Below are 27424 nucleotides of genomic sequence, written 5' to 3'. Positions count from 1 at the left end.
CCTGAACATCCTTTGGGTTGTTTGGGGGAGGGGGCACACAGACATGGGGAGAATGTGCAAACTCCACACAGACACAGACAATGACCCAGAGCTGGGATCGAACCTGGGACCTCAGCACCATGAGGCAGCAGTGCTAACCACTGTGCCAGGCCCTGGTCAGTATTTTTATTGCCCATCTCTAATTGTCCTTGGTGGTGGCGGTGAGCTGCCTTCTTGAACCACTGCAGTCCATGTGGTATATGTGTAGGTACACCCACAGTGCAGTAAGGAATGGAGGTCCAGGATTTTGACCCAGCGACAATGAAGGAACAGTGATTTACTTTCAAGTGAGGATTGGTGAGTGGCTTGGAACTTCCAGGTGGTGCTGTTCTTGTCCTTCTAGATGGTAGAAACCATAGATTTGGAAGGTGCTGCCTAAAGAGCCTTGGGTGAGTTCCTGCAGTGCATCTTGTAGATGGCACACACAGCTACTACTGTGCGTCAGTGGTGGAGGGAGTGAATGTTGTGGAATAAATGCCAATCAAGTGGGCTGCTTTGTCCTAATAGCGTCAAGCTTCTCGAATGTTGTTGCTGTATTAATCCAGGCAAGAGGACAATATTTCATTACATTCCTGACTTGTAGATTTTGGACAGGCTTTGGAGAGTCAAGAGGAGAGTTACTCGCCGTAGGTTTCCGAGCCTCTGGCCTGCTCTTGTAGCCAACGTATTCATATGGCTAGTCGAGTTGATTACTGCTCATTGGTACCCCCCCAGGATGTTGATAGTGGGGGATTCAGGTATGGTGATGCCATTGAATGTCAAGAGGTGACGGTTAGGTTCTTGCTTGTTGGAGATGGTCATTGCTTGCCACTTGCTTGGTGTGTCTGTTACTTGCCACTTATCAGCTCAAGCCTGGATATTATCCCAGTCTTGCTACATGTGGACACGGACTGCTTCAGTATTTGGAGTCGCGAATGGTGCTGAACATAGTGCAAACATCCCTACTTCTGACCTTATGATGGAAGGAAGGTTATTGATGAAGCACAATGCATGATGGTGGCACAAAACCAGCAATGAAGGGGAATGCTGTCCAGATTTAAGATGATCGCAAGAGAAATTAAAGGACAAGTTAGAGGGAAAAAAAAGCTTTTCCCAAGAATATGAAATTAACACGTGTCAAATGTTATTCAAGCAGAGGCTGTATATTATTTCAGAACAAAACAAATGGTTGAAAAAGAACATTAAGCAGTATGGACAAGATTATACAAGGTACTTCATGGAGCACAATACTTTGAGGGCGAAATAATCTGTTTCTATGCAGCAAAGTTCAGCTACTTGGACACATTAATGAAGTACTATGAAACTGTTCCACAACACTATTAAATGTACTAAAAGGGTTCGCAAGGGAGAGGACCGGGGAACAAACAGGCCCACTAGTGCAAAAATTACCGATTTCTCTGAAAAGCCTTGATTAGTTTTTGTTCCCATGGCAACAGTTCATTTAACAGTCGTCCGAGGGTACCATGTAAATCTTTTAAAGCTTGCCGTCTGAAAAACCATTTCTCCTGTAAATAAAAAAAAAAAAAGATTTTCATATTATGGTAAAAATGTACAGTACGAATGTCATAATGCAACATTCTATTCGGACTCGACCAGTCAACCTTTTGTCCCCCAATGTAACAAGAATACTCAAACTGACATTGGCCTTCTGGCTTACTAACCCGAGAACTATGTATGATGTTTGCACCTTAATATTAAAAGAAAAACAAACTTCCTATAAATAAAATCTCAAATCAAAGGGTAATTGTTTCAATCAAATTTTTTTTGTATTATAACTAACTTTTCCTGGGTATTTTTTCTGATTACGGGATGGTTCATTCTTCCTCACTTGGTGCGCCTGGGAATCAAATATTCCAATGTTAAGAGTATAATACAATTGGCTTCAGAGTCAGCCTCCAATTGTGCACCTCAACTCCAAATTGTGAACAGCCTTTGCCAGAACACAGCACGGCAGTTTTCCTTCTGACACCAGGCATGTGTGTGTGTGACCTTTCAGCAAGATTGTCATTTCACTATCAAACTAGCGTTGTCTTTGTGCCAAGAAGTATTACGATATGATCTGAGGTTACCAAAATAATCTCACGTAGAAACTTTATGGTCGAAGAAACTTCTAACTTATTAATGCGGGCTAGATTTACATCTAGATCTCCAAAGTGAAAGGAAAGAGTGCAAACCAATTAATTCCCCACTGTTCTTTTCTTTTTCAGTACCCAATTAATTTTTTTTCCAATTAAGGGGCAATTTAACGTGGCCAATCCACCGACCCTGCACACTTTTTTGGGTTGCGGGGGTAAGACCCATGCAAACATGAGGAGAATGTGCAAACTCCACACGGACAGTGACCAGGGGCCGGGATCGAACCCGGGTTCTCTGCGCAGTGAGGCAGCAGACTAACCACCGCGCCACCTAAATTCCCCACAGTTTTGATGAGATTGTCAATGTTTTGTCTTTCTCCTAGCCTTTGATTCCCCCGAGTTGCGTACCTTGAGATCCAGAGGCCAATGTTATTATAGGTCAACATAGGTTTAATAACTGACTCATGCATCTGTAAAAATCAAATGCATTTTATGTTGCAGCATATAAAAGCACAAGTAATCCAGCTATTAAACTGGTTAAATAGTTGATTACAAGTGCAAGAGTCAACTTAGACAGAACTGAAAAAACAAAGCTTTTAGTGCGCATTTGCAGCACAGTTATAGTGGCTAGCTTGAAGTACACATTGATACAAATGCAATCCAAATCCAATATCTGTTCTGGTACCAGATCTTAAGTCAGGCTGTCCTGGAAAATAGAATCAGTTTTGCTCTTAATGCTCAGTTCACAATCTTTGCCCAGTATTAATGCCCTGTATTAAGTCACAATCAATTTTGTTTTAAAAGTTCAGGTTTCCTTACATAGAATCCCTACAGTGCAGAAAGAGGCCATTCGGCTCATCAAGTCTGCAACGACACTTCAAAAGATCACCCTATACCTAGGCCCAATCCCTCCCCTGTAAACCCACCCGAAGGGGCAATTTAGCATGGTCAATCCACCTAATCTGCGCATCTTTGGACTGTGGGAGGAAATCAGAGCACCTGGAGGAAACCCACACAGACAAGGGGAGAATGTGAAGACTCCACACAGATAGTCGCCCGAGATTGGAATCGAACCCGGATCCCTGGCAGCAGTGCAAACACTGTGCCACCATGCCGCATTTCTCATCTGGCATTTTTTCTTTGAATCGAAAAACAGTGGCTAAACCTTAAACGCCCGTGATCGTCTTAGGTCAGATGGAAGCTAAATAATGTATTAGTAATTCATTAATTCATGAGAAGCTGAGCAGAGAAAATGGAGCAGATTTAGTTCAACCGTCAAGCTGAGCAATTAGTTCAAGACACCCACCACTCTCGGTGAAAAATATTACCTCATGTCCCCTCTAATCCTTCTACCAATCACCTTAAATTCATAGCCTCTGATAATTGATCCCTCAGTCAAGGGAAACAATTCCTTCCTGTCCCTCTTGTCTGGTCCATCATAATTTTCTCAATTAGGTCTAACCTTAGCCTCCTCCGTTATAAGGAAAACAACCCTAGCCTATCTAATCTCTCCTCACAACTGCAATTTTCAATCCCTGGCAAAATTCTTGTAAATTTCCTCTGCATTCTCTCCAGAGCAATTTTGTCTTTCCTATGATGTGGTGACCAGAACTGTACACAAAGTTCCAGCTGTGGCCTAACCAGCATTTTACTCAGTTCCATCATTACATCCCAGCTTTTGTATTTAATACCTTTCCCAATAAAAGAAAACATTCCATATGCTTCGTTGACCACCTTGTCCACCTGTAGCCATCTGGGATGGCGACTTACAATAAGAAACATGGACGGTCGCAAAGCATAACGAGAAAAATGGACAGTGTAGGGTTCAGGCAGGCTCAGAGCCTGAACGTATATTTCTGAGTGAAGAATCCAGACAGTATCGAAACCCCCAACCGCTTAGCATCCTGATGACCCCTCTCCGCAAGACAAAAGACTGATACTTGAGCAACCGATACAATCCCAGGCATTGCAGCGCCACTCCTTGTACTCAGGGAGCGTAAACAACAGGGTCAATGACCGCTTAAGACACACCCAGCCATCAAGGCACCCGCCCCATTATTGGCTCAAATCGAACACAGTGATCAAGAACTACCCAATTAGTGGGGTTGAAACCAAAGGACCGCCCAAAAGAGCGGAAACTCCCCAAGGATAAAGAGAGAGACCACCATGCGTTCGATCTCTCTTGGACCTGGAGCTCTGGCAACGTCTACCTCCATTTGCAGCACCACCAGAAGCAAGTTCAAGTTCAATGCCCGCTACCAGACGGATGAGTCCAGCTGAGCAGCAGTTACTTCTCCAGACCCGATAGATCCAGATTCGAGCAAAGGCCACTGTTCCTCTGACCTAAGCTGGGTGCCTGAAGTTAAGTACAGGTTGTCATAGTTGATAGGTGTAGTTTAACTAGTAATGGCTATGTTGCATGATTAATTGTGTGTGTAATAAAGTACCCTTGATCTTGAACTAACTAACTGATGTTTGGCTCTTTGATCGATATCCGGTTGAACCTTGTGGTGGTATAATTTGATACCTGCCGACTCTGAGCAATATACTATCGATATCAAAAGGGCAACCTTATTGATGGCCTTATTTACAGTAGGTAAAAAAAAGCCAAGACACCTGTCCTGCCACTTTCAAGAACATGCATTCCAAAGTCTCTCACTTCTTCAACCACTCCCAATACCCCCCTTTTCTTAAGTATTCCTTTGCTTGTTTCCCAAACCCAAATACATCACATTTTTCCAGATTGAATTCCATTTACCACTTCTCTGCCACTCAACTAAACCATTGGTATAATCTGGAGGTAACAGCTATCCTCTTCACTATCAACTGCACATCCAATTTTTGTGTCATCTGCAAATCATGCCATCATATACAAGTCTAAACCATTAATATATACAACAACTAGCAAGGGGCCTCAATACCGAGCCCTGTGTAACACCACTGGAAACAGTTTTCCATTCGCAAAAACACCCATCGACCATTATCCTTTGTTTCCTGTCACTCAACCAATTTTGGATCTAACCTGCCACCTTGTCCCTGTAACCCATGAGATCTTATTTTTATGACCAGTCAGCTATGTGAGACCATGTCAAATGCCTTACTGAATTCCATGTAAACAATGTCCACTCCACTACCCTCATTAATCCTCTCCTTGTTACTTCCTCAAAAAATTCTATTTAGTGAGACATGATCTTTCCCTAACAAAACCAAAGTGACTATCCCTGATCAATCCACGCCTTTCCAAGTGCGAGTTTATCCTGACTCAGAATTGTTTTCAATAATTTGTCCACCGCTGAAGTCAGACTGACTGGCCTCTGGTTTATCCCCCGTACCCATTTTAAATAATGGCACAATGCTTGCAGACCTCCAATCCTCTGGTACCTCACCTATATCTAGTGAGGACTGGAAAGTTTTCCTCAGAACATCTTCATCATCCTGGGATACAATCCATCAGGACTGGTGATTTACCCACCTTCAAAGATGCCAGTCCCTCCTCTTTCATTCGCTTACTGTACTTAATATTTCACACTCCTCCTCTTTAACTAGAATATCTGAATCATCCCTCTCCTTAGTGAAGACATCGACAAAGTACTCATTGAGAATCCTGCCCACATCTTCTGAGCCAACCCACAAGCACTGTTTTTCCTTCCAACAGCTCTATCCAGTCCACTCTTGCTAGCTCATCTCTCAGCTTTGTAAAAAATAGTCTTCCCCACATTTTGAACTTTTACTCCTGTTCTATCTTTGTTCTTTTCCACAATGATGTTAAATCTAACTATGTTATGGTCAATCTCGCCAAAATGGTTCCACCCTGCTACTTCATCCACTTGCCCAGCTTCCATTCCCAAGACTAAATCTACAATTGCACCTACTCTAGTTGAGCTGGCTAAAAAAAGTTCTCTTGAATGCAGTTCAAGAATTTTGCGCTCTGTGCCCTTCACACTGTTCATATCCCAATTGATAATAGGCTAGTTGAAGTCCCCAATGATTACTGCCTTATTGTCTTTACTACTCTCAGATCTGCCTACATATTTGCTCTTCTCCCTTCCACTATTGGTGGGTCTATTGTACAGTGCTAGCAATGTGGCCGCCTGCCCTTATTTATTTCTGAGCTCAACCCATAGGGCATCATTTGATGCTACACTCATCATCCCTCCTCACAGCTGTAATTCATTACTAATTAATTGATAATTAATTTTACACCCCCAACATTTTTATCCCCCTCCCTATCCTGCCTAAAAACTATATCCAGGGATTTTGGGCAGCCATTTTTGCCCCTCTTTAAGCCAAATTTCCATTATAGCGATAATATCCTGCTGCCATGTATCTATCTGGGTCCTCACGAGATTTGGTTACTACGTTCCTTTCATTTACATACATACCTTTCAACACTGTCAAATTCCTGTGCTGTATACTTTTTAAACTGCACTGCTCGGGCGCGATTCTCCAGTCCCGCGCCGGTTGGGAGAATCGCCTGGGCCGCCCAATTTCCCGCGACGCCGGTCCGACGCCCTCCCGCGATTCTCCCAAGTGGCGGGAACGGCCCCGTCGGGTTCCGCGGGCCACAGAATTGCCAGAGACACCCAAAATGGCAATTCTCCGGCACCCCTGCTATTCTTAGGCCCGGATGGGCCAAAGCCCCGACGGCGTGACCCCAGTTCACGCCATCGCTGTCCACACCTGCTTTTCAAAATCGTCAGCCAGCACAAGCAGGGATGAGGTGAGCGGACTGTTCCGCAGCTCCTGGAGACCGGGTCGGCTTACCCGAGAAGGCTGCGACCGGGGGGGGGAGAGTGTGCATGTGGGGGGGGGGGGGGAAATGAGGGAGAGTCGTGCAGTTGGGAGGTATGAGGGAGCGGCGTGCAGGTGGGGGGGGTTGTGGGAGAGGGGGGTGAGGGAGAGTGTGGATGGTATCATCCATCCGCGGATGCCCCATGTCAGCCGCCCTGATATGGCAGGATGGTGACAAGGACACGGCCGCAGGTTGCGTGTGGCTGATGGGTACAGGCGAGTGGCACACTGGTGAGCAGTACAGTGTGAAGTGACCGTTGGGCGCAGACAGTGACCAGGTGTTAGGCTGGCTGCATGTCTGCAGCGCGACCAGGCCACCGGGACACACAGGGATCCCATGCAACCCGGCTGGTGAGGTGTGGAAGAACCTTGGTGTAACATGTCGTTTCTCTGCCCCCCACCACCCTCCAGCAGGTCACCATGTATGCCAACCAGACAGCGATGTTTACTGCCGTCGTTGGAGCCGCAGCTCTGGAGTTTGCCATCCGGCAGCGTGGAGTCAGACAGCCCACAATGGCTGTAGATGCAGCGGTTGCTGTGGCAGCAGAGGGGATGGCCGCGGAGTGGCCCGTCGTCGACGCGCAGGCGCTCAGGACCCGAATGTACAGGGGGATGCCAAGCGGAACAGTGACCGCCAGACGGCGAGGAATGCAGAGGAAGTGCTTGGGGGGGGGGGGGGAAGCAGGAGGAGGAGGAGGAGCAGCAGGAGGATCCACTGATGGTGGTGCCAGGGCACCACAGGCGCCCAGCAAGGCCGAGGGTGTACCGTGACAGAATGTCGTTCGAGGCCCTAACGGACATCACATGCAGGAGGAGACTACGGCTCAGCAGGGAGAAGGTCGCACATATATGCCAGCTCGTGGCGCACCTCGCACCACGTGGAATGGGAGGAGGACACGCGATACCAGTCTCCGTCAAGGTAACGGTGGCCCTAGACTTTTATGCGACCGGTTCCTGCCAGGCGCCGAGCGGGGACCTATCCGGGATATCACAGGCGCAGTAGGCCATCACGGACAGGTACATTCAATTCCCCAAGGAACGAGCACCGCAGGAAGCACGGGCACGTGGATTCGCCAAGGTGGCCGGGATACCGATGGTCTAGGGTGTCATCGATGGTGTGCACGTCCCCATGCGCCCACCTACAGACAACAGGGAAGTGTCCATGAACAGAAAGGGCGCATACTCCATGAATATTCAGGTGGTGTGCAACCCCCACATGAAGATCATGCACGTGTGTGCAAAGTACCCCGGCAGTGTGCATGACGCCTACATTCTGGCACAGTCGTTCATCCCCGCAATGTTCGATGGATGCCTGCCCCCCCGGCTGAGGGGCTGGTTGCTGGGCGACAAGGGCTATCCGTTGAGGTCATGGCTGCTGACGCCAATACGGAGGCCTCACACCAACGTGGAGAGCCTATACAACGATTCACATGCAGCAACCAGGAGTGTGGTGGAGCGGTGCTTCGGGCTGCTGAAGATGCGCTTCAGATGCCTGGACCGATCAGGAGGGGCCCTGCAGTACCAACCCGACAGGGTCGGTCGCATGGTTGTGGTCTGCTGTGCGCTGCACAACATTGCCATGCAGAGGGGAGATGACCTGGTGGAGGAGTTGGAGGGAGGACCCGACGGCACCGGAGCCAACGCAAACGAGGGGGATGGGGAAGAGGAGGATGAGGATGAAGGTGCGCATCAGGGTGGGGGGGGAGGGGCGCAGGGCACAGACACTGCCCGGCTGCTTGTTACGTCCAGGAGGCTGCGCGACTGCACCGCCGCGGACAGCGGGCACAGCGGCCGCACGGTTCACGCACTGTGGGGGTGGGATTCGCTGAACACTGCCACTTGCACCGTCACTCCTGTACACGGGCACCACACAGCAAACCCCACCCCGTGGCAACAATTCCACATCACCTTACCACTGCGGCACTGCGCAACATTGATGATTGTGTAAGAGGGTGTGAACAGTGCCATGTTGAATGATGACAGCCCGCTCTGTGATGAGCTGTGTGCTCAGATTTGACAGCCGAGGTCTGACTCATGGCTATAGCTGAACCATGCACTCCGGTGGTCACAGCCTTCGTGACGGATATTTCACCACATGCCCGTGGGGTGGCTGGCGTTGGTGTACCGAGGACAACGGTGTCCGATTATGGGAGGCGGGCGGGCGGGCGGGGGGGGGGGGGGGGGGGAAGGGTCAGCACATCCGGAACAGACCCTGAACGGCTCGTATACCACTACACCAATCGGGCACCCTCACGAGCCCCCTGGCACCGGACATAGCACACAGTCTTACAAGTCAAATTCAACAGTGAGTTTATTCGTGTGGTTAACATAGGTGCCCTACCCACTACAACTAGACTGTGCCCTGCACCCGTGCCAACTTCTTACGTGCCTAACGTCTTTGCCTTATGGGCCCTACCACTACGTCTAGGTGTGTTCCCAGATGGTACAGCAGGAGTGGAGGCGGACTGCTGAAAATCACGCCCTTCGACATGGCTCCCCGTCGGCACACGTTTCCTAGGGCGACCCGGCTTCGATGGGCCAGGCTGCTCGGCGGGCGTGCTGGACGGCGTGGTGCCACCCTGACCTGCCCGCTCCCCACCAGATGCACCAGGGACGGAACGGGGGGAGGCCGAGTGTACCGGGACGTTCCTTGATGGAGCTACCGGGACGGGCCCCAGAACCTCCTCCTCCCTCGGGGAGCCCGGTGGCCCCCGGGCCTCACTGTGGGACGGGGATGCGCTTAGAGACATGCCCCGTCGGACAACCGACACCTGGCGCTGCCAGTCCTGGAGGCCTGCAGCGGTATCGACCACGGTCCGAATGTTCGCCGAGGTGGAGCCCAGGGAGTGCCACATTCCTGCCAAGGACTGTGCGATCTCGACCTGAGTGCGCGCGATACCATCCATCACGTGCGCCAGGCGGTCAATGCTCTCCGCGACCGACTGCTGGGACTGTGCCATCGCTTGCTGGGACCGGGCCATGGCATGGTGTGACTCAGCCAGGGCCCCAAGAGCGGCGGCAATGTCCTGTTGGCTCTGTGAGATGGCTGCCTGTGAGAGGGCAGCCCTCTCCTGGGCCATGGATGATGCGTGCACGTTAAGCCCGACGCCTTGCAGAACCTGTCCCATGGCCGAAACCCTTTCACCCATTGCCTCCACCGCGGACGCCACCCGTGCGGTGTCGGCCTGGGTGGCTGCGATGAGCGGCACCACTCCCTGCTCCTGGACGTGGATAGACTCCTCCAACTGCGTGTGCAGGTCCTGGAAGATGGCCCTCATCCCGTTATTCAGTCCCTGGGTGTCCACATGCATCAGTTGTCCGGGTGGGTCAATTACATCCAGGAACCCGGGAACCGTCTGGGTGGCAGCTGGTTGCTGGGCCTGGGCTGCCCTCCGACCGTCCAGCCCCTCGGCTGCTCCAAACTCCACCTGCTGTACCGGCTCGGCTGTGGGGTGCGCACCAGACAGTGACCCAGGAGCCTCATCACTTATATGCCCAACTGAGGTGGGTGTCTGTGATGGTGAATGGTGTGGGAGACAGCAGTACCCCAAGCTCGAGATCATCATCCGTCAGGAAGTCTGGTGTGCACTGGTCCCCCTCATGGCCCGGCGCAAGCTCCATGCGGGCCATGTCGTCTTGACCTCCAGGTGGATCCAGCGGGTGTATGGCCATGATGTGCGCTTCGACGTGACTGTCCACCCTGTGCCCCTCACTAATGTCTGTCTCGGTGGTCTGAGCGTCCCGGTCCTGCATCCCAGACTGAGAGGTCTGCCCTCCTGTCCGACCGACTGCCAACCTCTGGCGTGCGTCCTTGGGTGCAGTTGCGGTTGGCGATGTTGCGCTGTTTCCTGGGCGAGACGTCCCTGAAGGTTCGGCGGGTGGCCCTGGGGAACATAAAGATTCGGGGTTCGTTAGACACGGTGGCCCGGGTGTATGGTGGTGGTGGGTGCACAGTGTGAGGGGGAGGGGATCGGGGGTGCAATGGCCAGATTGTGAGGGGGGATGGGATCTGGGGTGCAGTGGCCAGGATGTGAGGGGGGCGATGACGGGTTGGGGGTGGGGAGGACATGCAGAGTTCTCTCATTTTCGGGCCCTGAATCGGTCAGGATCGGGGCCGTTTCGCGCCGTCGTCAACCTCGACGGCGTTCACGACGGCGTGGGCACTTCGGCGCAGGAGTGGAGAATCGCGCCCAACGTCTTTCAGTCACTCACTAATTCGCCATCTCTGAACCTGCTTTAGAGCATGTTTCCTGCTCTGAACATGCCCTCAGGTCCCCCCAACTAGTTTAAATCTCTGAAGATATTTGTCCTGTGCAGGTGTTGTTCCTCCGGCTTGTACAGGTCCCCACCTTCCCCAGAACCATTCCCAACACCTCAGTAATCTGATGCCCTCCCTCCTACACTAGCTTTCCAGCCACGTGTTTGAATCGCTCAATTCTCCGGTTTCTATACTCGCTTGCACGTGGGGCTGGGAGTAATCCTGAGATTACTGCTTTAGAGGTCCCATTTTTAAAATCTCCTTCCTAGTTCCCTAAAGTATGCTTGCAGTACCTCATCCCCTTCCTGCCCAAGTCATTGATACCAAAGTGGACCACAACCTCTGGCTGATCACCTTCCCCCAGAAGAATGTCCTATAGCCACTCAGTAACATTCTTGACTCTGGCAACAAGGAGGCAACAGACCAACCTGGAGCCACATCTACGGCCACAGAAACGGCTGTCTGTTTCCATAACTAACAAATCTCCTATCGCTACTGCTCTTTCCCTCTTCTTTCTCCCCTCCTGTACAGCAGAGCCGCCCATGATGCTACAAACTTAGCTCTAATTGCACTCCTCCGAGGAACCAATGCCCTCACAGACAACAAATTGGTGAACAGGACCCCAGGGGCCTCCTGCACCATCTGCTTAGTTTTCGTGGACTGCCTGGTGGTCACCCATTTCAGCTCCAGGCTCCTAGGCTGTAGTGTGACCACTTCTCCGAATATGCTATCCAGGTAGCTCTTCCAGCCGCTGCTCGAGTTCCAACACCCGGAGTTTAACATTCTGCCCCTGGCGACACTTCCTGTAGATATGGTCATCCAGGACACCAGGAGATCAATTTAAGGAGCATTGTGTTGGTACCAACTTTTACAAATTATATCAAAAGGGTCAATTTTGATTCTAAAATCAGTGCAAGGCAAGCAACAAAAACAACATTAGCATTAGCAGAGATCTAGAAACGCGGGTCAAAACTGAAGAAAACAGATGAAATCCTTAAATTGTGCAACGTACACTTAATGCAATTTGGATAGTCTCAAAAGAGGTTTGCACAGAACTAGAGTTTTCATCTAATGTTCCAATATAAAATGGTGGATGTTAAATGCAGAATAAATAATCTGGCAACAGTTTGCATTGCCATGTTTTAGATATGCAATTATGTAGTTCTCTGCTATATAGGAAAAACTCTCCACACAAACATAAGTTTTAAAATACTCAAACTTCTACATATAATAAATAGTTGTGCTTATAGAGTGCCAAACTAGATTGAAAAACATTTCACAAATTAATTTTGGAATTTGTGACTTACAAGGTAAAGTGCACCAGCCATTCTGAATCAGCAACATCCAAAAGATGATGAAATGCAGGAAGTACAATTCATTGGAGCATATTTTGATTTTCAAATTTTGACCCAGAGCAAAGAGATCAGCTACTTACAGATTTCTTCTTGTTATTTTCCAGTTCTTTTAGCTCTCCTTCCATTCTGGCAATGAGTTCCCTGAGTTCATCAAGACTAGTGCAAATGAGCTACACAGAGAAAGCGAAAAATATTGATTTGAGAGCTCTAATGCCGCCATCAGGATGTACAAAGAACAAACTTTACAAAAAGTACTTTACAGCTACTGGCATCTTACAACTTTAGACAAACTAATTCCTTACATTCCATAACTTTTTCTTGCTAGAAATAACCAAAACAAATGTGTCATTTGAAAATACAGAGATCACAACAAGAAAACATATGCAACTGTGTAAAGTAATTGTGCGTTCACAGAAAACTTAAAGAAAGCATGTGTGTGAACACTTGTCAACGCTGAACAGCTAAAATTCATAAGCAACACTGAATGACATACATTGAGAAAAGGAAACTAATTTTTAAAAACCAATACAAGTCATCGTGACCTTAGACTGCTACGCTGATTAAAGCAGCAAATTATATCAAGACAGTCACAGGTTGCTTCTGAGCCTTTGCTGAGCTAGCCAATCTTCTTAATTAGGAGGAAAAGCGGCATTGAAACGGTCTTTAGTGATCCTAGGTTCAATGATAGTCAGTGCTACATATATGGATAGGTAATGAGGACAGGACCACTGGTTACTGTTAATGCTCATATAGCTGAACAAGGCTCATCACATGAATGCCTGCTATGGTGAGGGATGTAGAGGCAGCCAGTTACCCCTCCCAAGGAACTGTATCCAAGTAAGAAATCATAGTAAGAATATGCTGAGAAGAGGAGCAAATTGACAAAGAGGGGAAAATTAGATGCACTTCGAACTCAGTAGAGTGCGAGTTATGTAATAGAAAAGAATGGGCTGGCCCCTTTCAGCATCGTGCTGCCTGAATGCAGGCTCTCAACACAATCTCGTGTTCATGAGAAAAGCATTTTCAACAAGCACGTCCACATACACATGAACTGAAGTTTACATCTTTACAAGATGGCATGGATACACCCCACTCGGGCTGTCCACCCACCAGGCTAAAAATATGGATTCTACATTCAGCCTCCCCAGTGGAGCTTGGAGACGTCGTTGGCGGACAAGAGATTCTGTGAGAGGGCTCACAGAACATGTTTGCCAGAAAGCTACAAATACCTTTTTCCAGCAGGTCTGAGTATCAAGAGGAGGAACCATGGTCAATTTCCCCATAACTGCTAAAACATACCTCTGGCTGAGATCACCAGTTTTTTTTTTAATTGGGAAGTCGACATGGCTGGCAATGCCCATATTTGTTGCCCATCTCAAATTGTCCTTGAACGGACAAGTTAAGAGACAACCACATTGCGGTGTGTCTGCAGTTATGTGTAGACTAGGCCAGACCAGCATTTTGATTTCCCTAAAGCACATTAGTGAACTAGATTTTTTAAAATTATAATGAATGATAGTTTAATGGCCACCATTCCTGAGAGCAACTTTCAATTTTTATTAATGTGATTTAAATCCCATCAGCTGCCGCTGTGGGATCTGAACCCGTACATTAGCTTGGCTTTCTGGTCGAGTAACATTACCTCTAGGCCACTGTCTCCCCATGTACCAATTGGGGTTTGAGGGAAGTATCTTCCTAATCTGTACAGATTAACTGGTCACTGACTTAATCAGGTAAATCACAATACTGGATTTTATTCAAAACTGCCAAACAAAACATTAATTAGCATTAGCTGTTTCTGAGTACATAGCTTGGACAATGTGAGAGCTTCTGCCATTGAGTAGCTCCAGATTGGCTCTCTGGCCACTCCAAAATCCCAGCTCCTATTAAAGACATTGGTAGCATAAATTGTAAGTGTTAAAAGTAAAAATGAAGGAGAAAAGATAGTATTGTCTGACTAACGCTATTTTCGGACTCCCTGTAACTGAGGATTCCAACCAACAACACCGAATATCTTCATTCGGTTAGCCCAAAGAGTTGTGCAAACATTTCATCCCTTCCACAAACATTCTTGCAATTTGGGTTGGGATGGGGGTGGTTGGCATGGTGTGCAAAGAGCTTTGGCTCGTGCCATTGTTTTTACAATAACACTGGCACAAATTAGCACATTCCACCAGAAATAAACTAGATTCATAGAGGAAATAGTTTATGCTTTCTTTTCTTAGACGACAAACACATGAGCAAAATGAGTTTTTGTCAAAACACACACAGCACTTGTCCTCTACTTAAACACCATTTTTCTACTGTGCCCAGCATCCTAGCCTTTTCATGTCATGCAGTTACAAATAATAAAGGAGAGCTTTCTGAAGACTTCACGATAAATTTCAAATGGCTAAAAGACATCCCTGTTTTTGTGTCTTAAAGGGAGACATGAGTGACAGGAACTAATTTCATGAATTTTCACATTGAGACAATAACGTTGACCATTTCCCAAAGGAGTTAAATGTTGTGACAATTCATCAACTTGCAGAACTCTAGATTCAAGTCCCTAAGAGACTACAGGCTTTAAGACATGGTATACCAAACTCCATTTATAACACATGGGGGGGGCGATTCTCCAAGCCCCGTGCCGGGCCGGAGATCGCCGCAATCGCACCACGACGCCGGCACGCAATTCTCCGAGGTGTGGAGAATCGGCCCCATGAAATCAAGACCAAATGGGCCCCGAACCCTAACCAGAAGTAAACACAGTCTATATCCAACCATGCACTCTGGTACCCTAGCTGCTAGAGGTGATGGCACATGCAACATACTGGAAAAACAAATAGGTACGGATGGTAGACAATGCTTAAAGTAAATCCAACTACAATGTGAAAGCAATTTGTGTAAAATGCCAAAATTTGAAAATGTTGCCCAACATAATGGTGAATTAACAATATGTATAAGAGCACAACTTTGTTCTTTTGAACAAAGCCGCATTAAATCTACATAATTATTCATCCTAATTACTACAACTACAGTTTCTGACATGAATAATTTCATATTTTGAAGTTTACCCAAGTTGCTTCCTAAAATATTGTTAATTTGTTAGTAAACCCACCTGAAACTGTGGTGCTGTAGGCAATGGTGGTGATATCAACTTCTTCTTCTTCTCGTCCGCCTTTTCAGAATCTGGTTTCTTTGCTGGGAACATGCACGAGATAAACACATTGAAGTGACTAGAGCTCTTCAGAATATTAAGCATCAATTATATTGAAGTTTACATTTCAAAGCAAAAATTGTTCTTATGAACTTAATGAGAAGCTACGTTCACCAACTAACAGATCTATTTCACAGGCATTCTATACCAGAGACATGTGCTGTGTAAGGAATTGCAGCATTTACCTTGATAAATTATACATATTAATAAAAGCAAAATACTATGGATGTTGGAAATCTGGAATATATACAGAAAATACTAGAAAAACTCAGCAGGTCTGGTAGCATCCGCGAGTGCCATACGGACTCAAAACTTTGTTTATCTTTCCACAGATGCTGCCAGGCCGGCTGAGTATTTCCAGCATTTTCTGTGTAACGTTAAGGCAGACGCCCTAGCGAAAGCAGGTTCTAGACATGGTCACTTTTGGAACCCTCACGAAAGGGCCCCAGTACGCAGTTCAGGTCTTACAGACCAACATTCAGGATTTAGCACAGGCCCAAAAAGAAGACACACAGCTCAGGAAAGTTTTAAAAGGCAACTTCCCAGCCCCTTATGATAAGTTTAAGCACGCGTTAACCACACATGACGGTGTGATTTTAAAAGACGGCATTTATGTAGTCCCCAGCCAGGACAGGAATCAAATTATGTGTCAGTTCCATGACAATCATGGACACCAGGGCATTGAACCCACCCTCGCCCATCTCAGAACTCTCTGCTGGTGGCCTGATTTAAAATCCAATGTCACACATTACATGAGAATTGCTTAATCTGTGCCCAGAACAATCCGGTCAGATACGCAAAGAAAGGTCGGCTAAGCTACACCCGCCTTGTTAATGGCCCCTGGACGAATTTGCAAATTGACTATATAGGACCCCCTACCCCGCTGCAGAAATGGTTTGAAGTATGTGTTGGTGGTCATCGACACCTTCACAAAATGGGTGGAAGCTTTTCCATCCAGAACAAACACAGCCAAAACGACAGCTAAAATCCTCACTCAGCACATCTTTACAAGATGGGGACTCCCACGCAGCATAGAGTCCGACCAAGGCTCCCATCTTACAGGAGGAGTGATGAAAACGTCCTTATAATTTTTGGCATAAAACAAAAATTCCATATTGCATACCACCCCCAATCAAGCGGCATAGTAGAAAGAATGAACAGAACTTTAAAAGCGACCCTCAGAAAAATGGTGCAACACCACAACAGCACCTGGGACACAGTTCTCCCATTTGCATTAATGTTCATTCGAAACACAGTATCCACATCCACAGGATACACCCCCCCACACCCTCATGACCGGATGCTGCATGAAAGGGACAGAATATTTATTAGGACTGGATTTGACCAGCCCCGCAGTCACCGCCCTCACGCACGAGAAAGCAGTACAACAGGTTATTAAAAATGTGAAAGCAGCCCAGCTTGCAGCAGCCGTCGGGCTTGGAACCCGCAAGAAGCAAAGCAAAGTTTGCTTTGATAAGACAGTACACGCCACCGAGTTTGTAGTAGGGAAGCAAGTTATGCTATCCCTTTACAACCCCAGTTCATTCCTTTCCCCCAAATTTTCCGGACCGTACTCCATCTCAGATAAAGTCAGCCCCTCTGTGTATAAGATCACCTATCCGAATGGGAAGTCTGTGTGGTTCCACATAAACCAGCTTAAGGCTTATGGCTCGCAGAACCATTCACACTACATCTCGCTTGCAGCAGCAGATGAGCACGCCCCGCCCACGAATGTCGTATTCCTACCCTCCCCCAACCTGCCCAGCCCATCTTCAGACACGACTCCACCCCCAGAGGCACGACTCCGCCTCTCCCTTCCTTCAACCAGCAGCGACAGCCTCAGTACACCACGTTACGATTACACTCCTGCACCAGTCCATACGCCCAGCGATTCTGAACATGATTCCAGTGACCCCATCGAGATAACATATATTAAAGCCCCTGATCCAGACCCACCACCCGACGATTATGCATTAACCCCTAGCAGCTCCAACCTCGATACAAAATTCTGGCACCGAGACAATTCGTTCAGGTTCATCCGGAATGAAGAGATGGACCCCAATTCGCCCCAAGCAGCTTTAGCGCACCTACTCCAGTCAAGAGTATGGCAGCCGGGAGAAGATGATGGCAGAGTCTGACTCACACCACACAAATTCCTTTGCGTTCGCTTTAGAGCAATGGGGTGCCCAGATGATGGTTAAAAAGGAACCGATGGAGAGTTACGGTGTCCTTTCTGATGGAACCTGCACCATGTTTGTAATATATGTTTGTTGTTATTGTGAATGGTTGAAGGTTGTTTGTTCATTTAAAGTTTTCATGGCCCACGCCACCACTCTTTTAACGCCCAATGGCAGTTAATGGAACAAGTTTGTCCACAGATAAGCGATCATAACTGCTCTTCTGCTTCGACGGTAGAAGTTAGCAACAAATGCAACCCCCATGACGACCACAAATTCTTACCGTTCTTGCCGGTCGCTCAGGTAGTGGAGAAACGGCACTGGTTCCCACCTTGCCTGAGGAAACCCCTCTGGTCAGCTACGCTCGGGTAGGGCACATACGGCACTGGTCACCGTCCTACCCGGGTATTCCACCCATTCTTACTCGCCGCGGCCCATATGCATCCCATTTGGCACTTTTAGTTCAAAACTCTTTTCGGTTTGTTTACGGCGACCTGGAGGTTGCTTCCAGATGCTATTTACATCCTCAAACTCTGGGATGGTAGATTGCACAGGCTGAGAGACGGCTCGCACGGTCAGCATTTTCTCGAATGTCTTGTCCCATATATTTGGTTTAAACAAAAAAAAAAAAGAGGGAGTCACAGATGGTGACCAATTATAACGGGTAATTGGCAATAAAGGACAGACAGACGTACGAGATCTTAAACAAGATAATAACAGAAATTATGCTCGTGTCCACAGAACTCCAGAATCACGGAAGCCTCAAGAGGAAGAAAGAAAAGATGAAGACAACCATCATGCTCAACAGTTGGATCTTAGCGGGATCGCTCCAGTTGCACGCGGACGCTCTCCGTTTTTCTTGTGTGTTGTTCTAATAAAAGAAATGTCAAACTCTGTGCTTGACTGCCAAGCCGGAGAGACCCGTGTTGCTGCTACTGTACAGTTTAAAATGTTGGAAATTATTTTGATTGATTGAGGATAGTTTAGTTAAGGACAGTTAGAGGTTCCAGTTTTTTATTTTGTAATGCATGCCTGATTGTCATAGCGCCCCGTAGAATTTTATAATGATGTATGTACATAAAATAATTTAGGTAAAAGTTGCAATTCATAGGACAGAGCAGTGTAGAGCCTGTCAGTGCTTATGGGTGCCCCACTTAGGAGAACGAAGAAGATGCAGTAATTTGATCCTTCACGCTTCACATTGAGGATCACAAGGAGGGAGTATAGCCATCTGGGATGGCCACTTCCAGAATACAAAATGGATGTTTGCAAAGATTGCAGGGAACTATAGATAATGCTAAGAAAACAAGCAGGCACAGAGCATTACGTGTATTGGGGCCGCAGCACCCAGACGAGACTGAAACTGTAGGTCTATTATCATACAGTTAATAGGGGAGGTACTCAAGCAACTTATCTAGCTCCAGACCTTGCGGCGCCAGTTGCCCAAACCGAAAGCATAAACAAAGCAAGGCTAACGGCCACCTAGGACACGCCCGGCCATCAGGGCACCCATCCCTTTATTGGTCAAGATCAATACGAGTGAATTTCACGAGGCTGGTGGAGCAAACGGAGGAGGAGTTCAAGAGGTGGGACGCGTTGCCGCTGTCCCTGGCGGGTAGGGTGCAGTCAGTTAAGATGACGGTGCTCCCGAGCTTTTTGTTCCTGTTCCAGTGCCGCCCCATGTTTATCCCGAAGGCCTTCTTTAGGCAGGTCAACAGGAGCATAACGGGGTTTGTGTGGGCGCGAGGGACTCCGAGGGTGAGAAGGGTGTTCCTGGAGCGGAGTAGAGATGGGGGGGCTGGCACTGCCCAACCTCTGCGGGTACTACTGGGCCGCCAATGCGGCGGTGGTGCGCAAGTGGGTGATGTAGGAGGAGGGGGCTGCATGGAAGAGGCTGGAGATGGCGTCTTGTGAGGGTACGAGTCTGGAGGCGCTGGCAACGGCGCCGCTGCCGCTCCCTCCAATGAGGTATACCACGAGCCCAGGGGGCAGTGGAGGCGGCACGGGTGGGGGGGGGGGGGGGGGGGAGAAAGAGTTGGGGCCTCGGTGTGGACCCCAATACGGGGGAACCACCGGTTTGTCCCAGGGAGTATAGATGGAGGGTTTTCGGGGTGGCACAGGGCAGGGATAGGAAGGTTGGGGGACCTGTTTGTGGACGGGAAGTTTGCGAGCCTGGGTGAACTGGAGGAGAAGTATGGGCATCCCCCAGGGAACACCTTCAGATATTTACAGGTAAGGGCGTTTGCCAGGCGGCAAGTGGTGGAATTCCCGCGGCTGCTGCCACGCACAGTACAGGACAGGGTGTTCTCGGGGGGCTGGGTTGGAGTGGGGAAGATCTCGGAAACTTACCAGGTGATGCAGGAGGAGGAGGTGGCCTCGGTGGTAGAGTTGAAAGGTAAGTGGGAGGAGGAGGTGGGAGAGGAGATCGAAGAGGGGACGTGGGCAGATGCCCTAGGGAGGGTGAACTCTTCCTCTTTGTGCGCGAGGCTCAGCCTCATACAGTTTAAGGTGCAGAACAGGGCACACATGACCGGGACAAGGATGAGCCGGTTCTTTGCAGGAGGACAGGTGTGTTAGGTGCTCAGGGAGCCCAGCAAATCACACCCTTATGTTCTGGGCATGCCCAGCGCTGGAGGAATTTTGGAAGGGCGTGGCGAGGACGGTGTCAGGGGTGGTAGGATCCAGGGTCAAGCTGGGCTGGGGGCTCGCAATATTTGGGGTTGCAGGGGAGCCGGGAGTGCAGGAGGCGAAATAGGCCGGTATTCTGGCCTTTGCGTCCCTGGTAGCCCGGTGAAGGATTCTTCTTCAGTGGAGGGACGCGAGGCCCCCCCAAGCGTGGAATCCTGGATCAACAATATGGCGGGGTTTATTAAATTGGAGAGGGTGAAATTCGCCTTAAGGGGATTGGTACAAAGGTTCTTTAGGCGGTGGCAACCGTTCTTGGACTTCCTGGTAGAACAGTAGACAATGGTCAGCAGCAGCAGCAACCGGGGGTGGTGGTGGTGTGGGGGGGGGGGGGTTCTATTTTATTTTTGTTTTTTACCCTGGGGGATCTAAGGGTGTATATATTTGCTATGTTTGCTTTGTGTTAACTCGGGGTGTTAATTTATTATTTATGTATAGAGGGGAGGGGGGCACGGGGGTTGTTTTACTTTGTTTTGTATTTAATTCTATTGAGTTTCTTTTTCATTCTGTTGTTGATATTTTGTGAAAACCCTAATAAAAAATTACTTTAAAAAAAAAAAAGATCAATGCGGATGATCAAGATACGGCCCAATTGATTGGGGCCAAGTTCAAGGCCCGCCCAAAAGCGCACGAAGCCCTTTCAGGTATAAGGCAGCCGCCCCAGAGAGAATCGCTCTCTTGGAATCAGCTCTCAAAGCGGAGAGACCCTTCCACCAGCTACACTAGAAGCAAGTTAGTCCAAGGTCAATACTCGTTACCAGACGGACATCCTTAGCTGTTCTCTTGTACCACTTCGACCCCAGCAGCCTCAGATCCGAACAACGGCCATTGCTCCTCTGATTGAGTGGGCACCCGAAGCCAAGTATATGCTTTAGCAATAGTGATAGTTTAGTCTGTAGTATTTCGTGCATGAGTAGATATTGCTGTGTATGCAAATAAATAGTATCGACTTTGAACTAACTAACTGGTGTATCGGCTCTTTGATCAGTATTCGGGTTTGAACATTGTGGCGGTATCGAAAGATACCTGGCGACTCTAAAGCAAACGTAATTAGGATTAAGGAAGGCGACCATATTGACCGCCATATTTAGAACCAAATAAAGAGAGCAACAATATAGATGTTGTCTCTCGCAAACGAATGCTGAAAATAAAACTAACAGTCAAGGCACATATATTGCCTCACATCGTGTCACAAATATGAAATGTTTTTGATAACTCATACTGGAATTAAAAGATAAAAACTATATTTGATGAGCATGATTTATTGGGTTGCAATTCTCTGCCAGCAATTATCCTACTTCAGTGATATTCTAACGCCAATTCCCTTTTCTTTCAACTGGTTTCACCAGCTCTTCAGAGACCAGTTGCCTCACTGAAGTGACTTTTCTTGTATTTGAATACAGACACAGGGTTAACAAGCTATTTGACTGTGGGGAACATGAATGTCAAAAGCAATAAGGCGTACTACATACATGTGCCTGACCTAGTACCAGAAAACATGGCTGATTTTTCCAAGCTCTTAACAGTACAAGTATCTAACAAAAAAATGCATCTTCTTAGAGTGCTGTTGAACCTCTCTGGGCCAGAAAGGGAATAAAAAACTGCAGAGTCTCAGTCTTACAAGAAGTACTTAAGATTTATGTTATTTTCTTACTTTTCCATTGTTCTTTTTCCTCTCAATCAAATCTTTCCATTTATTGTGTCCCCAATATGACCTAATATCCTTCTCCATTGTTGATACTTGGAGGTACACACAGTCCTGTCATTATCTAAAGCCTCAGATGCCCCGCATCCTTTGCCACACACAATAGGACACAATTTTGAGCTGAAGGGAGAAGAATAGAAGTGCAACTAAATACATGCTGATATCCTCTTTCACAAAAATCCAGTCCTCTTCAATGGTGTGTGGAAAATGTGGAAAGAACTAAAAGCATGGAAGCAGAATGGAGAATGATCAGCTGGGGAAACAAAATGGCCCGTCAATCACTCAATCTTGTAGGTGAAAGTACTTTATTTTGGATCAGTGGCACCAGAGCTACCCAAAGGTATGAGCAGCCTTATTACAGCATTGATAGTTTCTAATAATAGCACGTGACAAGATAAATTTTGATCACCTAAGAGGGTCAGGGTTTCCCTTGAGCTTAAGTCTAAAAATTTAACTACATCTGCCTTTTATGCATCTCTGCCAGAAATTTTCTTTAAAAACTTGTTAATACGGAATATACAGTATTATTGTTGCAGCATTTAAAACATACTTTATGTAATCAAGGCAATTGCATTATACCAACTGGTCAGCAGATCTACAAGTAGTTTAATACAATTAGTTTACATCCCTAGAAATAGGAACAGTTGAAGGATATTTCAGAGCGTTTGCTAAATCCACACATTCTCAAATTCATCATCACAGGTGATCAATTACAAACATTGAACTGATGATCCAAGATCACAGCACCTTAATCTTTAATTAGCCGAGAACAATTTACAGAGCTATGTACCACTGGCACGATTTTATTAAAAAACGCTAGTGGCAGAGGGACAACTGCTATGTTATACATGAGCTAAATACAGCATGAGTAGAAACATTTGAGAATTCTGATCAGAACTCTGCAAACTATTGTGAAACTGGGAAAATGAATATGAACATCCGCAATTCAACCCTGTGATTTAAAAAAAAAAAAATCACAATACTCAAAAACATTCCCTGCATGAATAGCACTGTATACTTCACTTTATTAGAATGTGCGTAATTAATAAGGCTCAAGTTATCCCAAATTGTACTGTACATAAGCTTAGTGGTGTAAAGTCTTAATATGTATTACTTGGATAATGTGTGAATTTTGGGATACAAGAACAAGAACAAAGAACAGCACAGGTACAGGCCCTTCGGCCCTCCAAGCCGGCGCCGACCATGCTGCCTGTCTAAACTAAAATCTTCTCGACTTCCGGGGTCCGTATCCCTCTATTCCCATTCTATTCTTGTATTTGTCAAGATGCCCCTTAAACGTCACTATCGTCCCTGCTTCCACCACCTCCTCCGGTAGCGCGTTCCAGGCACCCACTACCCTCTGTGTAAAAAAAAAAAAAAAAAAAAAAAAAAAAAAAAAAAAAAAAACCTACCTCGTACATCTCCTCTAAACCTTGTCCCTCGCACCTTAAACCTATGCCCCCTAGTAATTGACCCCTCTACCCTGGGAAAAAGTCTCTGATTATCCACTCTGTCTATGCCCCTCAATTTTGTAGACCTCTATCAGGTCGGCCCCTCAACCTCCTTCATTCCAGTCAGAACAAACCAAGTTTATTCAACCTCTCCTCATAGCTAATGCCCTCCATACCAGGCAACATCCTGGTAAATCTCTTTTGCACCCTCTCTTACGCTTCCACATCCTTCTGGCAGTGTGGCGACCAGAATTGAACACTATACTCCAAGTGTGGCCTAACTAACGTTCTATACAATATTAATGTTGGCACCACAAGAGTGCCAAATGTCGTTTTGTAGCTTTAAAAACACTGACATTATGGTGGGAACAGTGGTCAGAGCACCAGGTGTTCCAGGACCTTCTGTCAAAAGATACAAGTTATATAGATAGCAGTTAGAAATGAGGCTGGGGCTGCAAAGCTCATATTGTGTGGAAGCTGAGTGCTCTTTCATTGGTCAAGAGCTGCAAATATTTGGCTAGAAGCTATTAGTTATGTTGACACAGGTGCTCATACCTGCAAAGTATAAAAATGCATCACTTAAGATTTTTGCACTTGCCAACGATAGCATTCGTCACAGGTCATTTGTCAGGGGAGCTAGGAGTAGACCCATTGCTGGGAAGTGAGCAGTGACAAAATAATTGAAGTTGAGAACTGCCGTAAGAATAGAATAAAGGGGGTGGCACGGTGGCTAGCATTGCTGCCTCTTGCCGCTGAGGTTCAATCCCGGGGCCCTGGGTCACTGTCCGTGTGGAGTTTGCACTTTCTCCTCGTGTCTGGATGGGTCTCACCCTCAACCCCAAGGTGTGCAGGGTAGGTGGATTGGCCAAGCTAAAATTGACCCAAATTGGAAAAGTTCTTTAAAAAAGAATCACGTAAAGAGATCAGTATTAGAATTCAGTGCAGAGATCAGTATTCAAATTCGGTATTAGGGCTAAAGGAATTTACCTCGAGAGCGAATTTCTCTCTCTCCAGGTACCATGCCGAAGTGGCCATTGGTGATCATGGACCTCCATGTAAATCTTGCTCTGGTGAAATGGATCAAACTAATTGATGGTACATTCATCTAGGTTGTGAGACTCTTTAGAAAGGTAATTCTTGGTCTACCTTAATCTCTTTTACCATTGATCTTTTCCATCAGCATGACTTTCTAAATCATGCTTTCTTGTTATGTGCCCAATAGATTCCAGCTGTCGCTCCTGATCTTGGTCAGCAGAATTCTTTTTGTCTCAGATTTTACCAGCACCTCTTCATTGCTAGTGTGACTTGCCCAAAATATCTTCATTATTCACATCAAAAATCACACTCTGCAGCCTCAATTCTCCTCTGCATTGCTTCACTGATCATCCAACTCTTGCTTCAGCGTGTCACTATTGGTGGGATATGGAGTGAATAGAAAACGTATAGCCACTTAACTACCAAGGAATTGTCAGTTAAAGTGCAGCTTGAATGAGGATGAAGAGAGAGTGAAGCTCTCAGCAAGCAATTCATGAGTGTGCAGCTTCAGCAGTTAAGGTGGACTGAAAGCTTTAGCAGTTAAGATAAACTGGGAAACTAGAGTTAAAGTCTTAAACCTGTATGCTAGAGTTAAGTTGACAGTTAAAATCTTGAAGGACATAGTGAGTAAGAAACCAGACTCAAGGAACCAAGAGGAGAGGACCTAAAGCCCTGGGACCGATGGGAAAGACAGACCAACACATGTTGAATGTGTATTGTGCCATGCTGCAACGAGTGAAATGCTAAGTATAAAAATAATTGTCCAATAAACCTCGTTAGTTTGCAATCTCAACTAGTGATTGTCCTTTTTGCCAATCAAGTTGTTCTTCAGCAAGAATTTTCTTCCTCTGGGGCTGTCACGTTGAAGGTCAACATGCTTTCTCTTTGCTACATCTCAGACCAGCTATGTCCCAATTCCTGTGTAGTTGACCACTTGAGTTGAGTACTAGAGCCCCAAGGACCACAGAGGAATTGTTAGACAATAAAAGATCAGTGTCTATCTAGTTCACCTTCTAGCATTCTGGCAGCAGCCTGATAGAATATGGTAAAATTACAGTACAAAAGCACCAAAGTCAATTAATTTATATTCACATATTAACTAATTTTGGCTAGTACACACATTTTGCACATGAACACATTGCGATAAAGGACACTCTCCAGCAAAGAAAAAACATTATTCAGAACAGACTCTTAAGTGGTCAAGTTCAAACGGGTAAATGCATGTTCTAATAAAATATGGACTGGACTACAGGAGGTAGATTCAGCTGGGCTTCGCGGGTTGACTATAGCTGAAAGTTGCAGTATGTTTTGTGCAAAAACAATTCCGATATCATTAAATAGCAGATAAGATGCTTTGTGGGTTTTTGTGCAAGGCTATGTAAAAAGTAGGTTGTCTGACATTTTTTATGAAGTCTGAATTACTACCATCAAGACTAACCACGTTTCAGATTTTCGCCTTGTGTATCTAGGGTAGTCTGCATTTGCCACACTGCTGTAACTCCACTAAGCTGTAACTATACCAGCAACTGGCTCTTTCAGGTGTACTTGAACCTCTACGTTACTCAAGACCAATGTTCCCGTCAAAATTTAACTGTTGTGTGTAGCACCTTTGAGCAGTGTGTGGTCCCGCACATGTGCTAGCATGGAACAAGGTTTGTACACAGATTGCTGCGCAACTGCGCACACATCATACTGCAGGGGTGCTGCTCGAGGCTCAACAACATTATTAGTAGAGATGTTTAAGACCAAAAGCAACATTAAAACAGGTCCCTTTGCTACCTCAACGAAAAGATATGCAACTCCAAAGTTGTCCAGATTTGTCTATTCATGGGCTGCACTTATGTTCTATAGGCAGCACAGTGGTTAGCACTGTTGCTGCACAGCGCCAGAGTCCCAGGTTTGATTCCCGCTTGGGTCACTGTATGCGCAGAGTCTGCACGTTCTCAGTGTCTGCGTGGGTTTCCTCCCACAAGTCCCGAAAGACATGCTGTTAGGTGAATTGGACATCCTGAATTCTCCGTGTATCTGAGCAGGTGTCGCAATGTGGCGACGAGGGGATTTTCACAGTAACTTCATTGCAGTGTTAATGTAAGCCTACTTGGGACACTAAAGATTATTATTATTAGCTTGGGGCCATGTATGACCTGAAAGACTAATTTCAAAAACCAGTTCAATGAAGATCTCAGGATTTCTTTTTAAGTTGTCAGTGATTTAAAGTGTGGGTCCTGTCAGTTTTTGACAAGAACAATTTGGTCTTGCACATACAATTTTGGTAACCCTGAAGGAAGGAGAAAACAACCCTTTTTCTTTGACAGATACCATAGGTACAAAGATGGCTCCATCTGCTGGAACAAAACAAAACCACAACTGAAATGTTTCTCTTCAACACCTATATGTCACTACCAATGTGAAGTATAAAGTAACAAGCCAGTCATTCAAATTCAAAATAGTCAATGATCCAATTGTTCTTGATGACTGCCACTTAAAATATCTGTGTATTGTGGAATTTTTAGATTGTAAACTTCCAACCCGACACCTTTTAGGAGCCTTCCATCAATCCAGGATGATAAAATTATAATTACTATGTAACCTATACAGGCAAACACTTAGCGACAGTCCAGGAACACTGTAGCCATCTGGGATGGCCACTTCCA

At 46.7% G+C, this 27424-nt stretch overlaps 1 protein-coding gene across 2 annotated transcripts in view; it reads right to left on the bottom strand.

The window, feature by feature from the left end:
- The window catches only part of LOC140429778 (uncharacterized bromodomain-containing protein 10-like), a 105997-nt gene that overhangs the window by 18510 nt on the left and 60063 nt on the right, over positions 1–27424 (bottom strand). For both annotated transcript variants that reach the window (XM_072517223.1, XM_072517224.1), the window contains 3 exons: positions 15619–15701; positions 12599–12688; positions 1429–1544 (listed from right to left, as the gene is read on the bottom strand). In XM_072517223.1, coding sequence (XP_072373324.1) covers positions 1429–1544; positions 12599–12688; positions 15619–15701 — 289 coding nt within the window. The remainder of the gene's footprint in view (positions 1–1428; positions 1545–12598; positions 12689–15618; positions 15702–27424) is intronic.

This window comes from Scyliorhinus torazame, chromosome 9 (assembly GCF_047496885.1).
Source record: "Scyliorhinus torazame isolate Kashiwa2021f chromosome 9, sScyTor2.1, whole genome shotgun sequence".
In the NCBI taxonomy this organism is placed as follows: domain Eukaryota; kingdom Metazoa; phylum Chordata; class Chondrichthyes; order Carcharhiniformes; family Scyliorhinidae; genus Scyliorhinus; species Scyliorhinus torazame.
The sequence above is the reverse complement of the archived record's forward strand: the minus strand, read 5'-3'. Positions and strand labels throughout refer to the sequence as shown.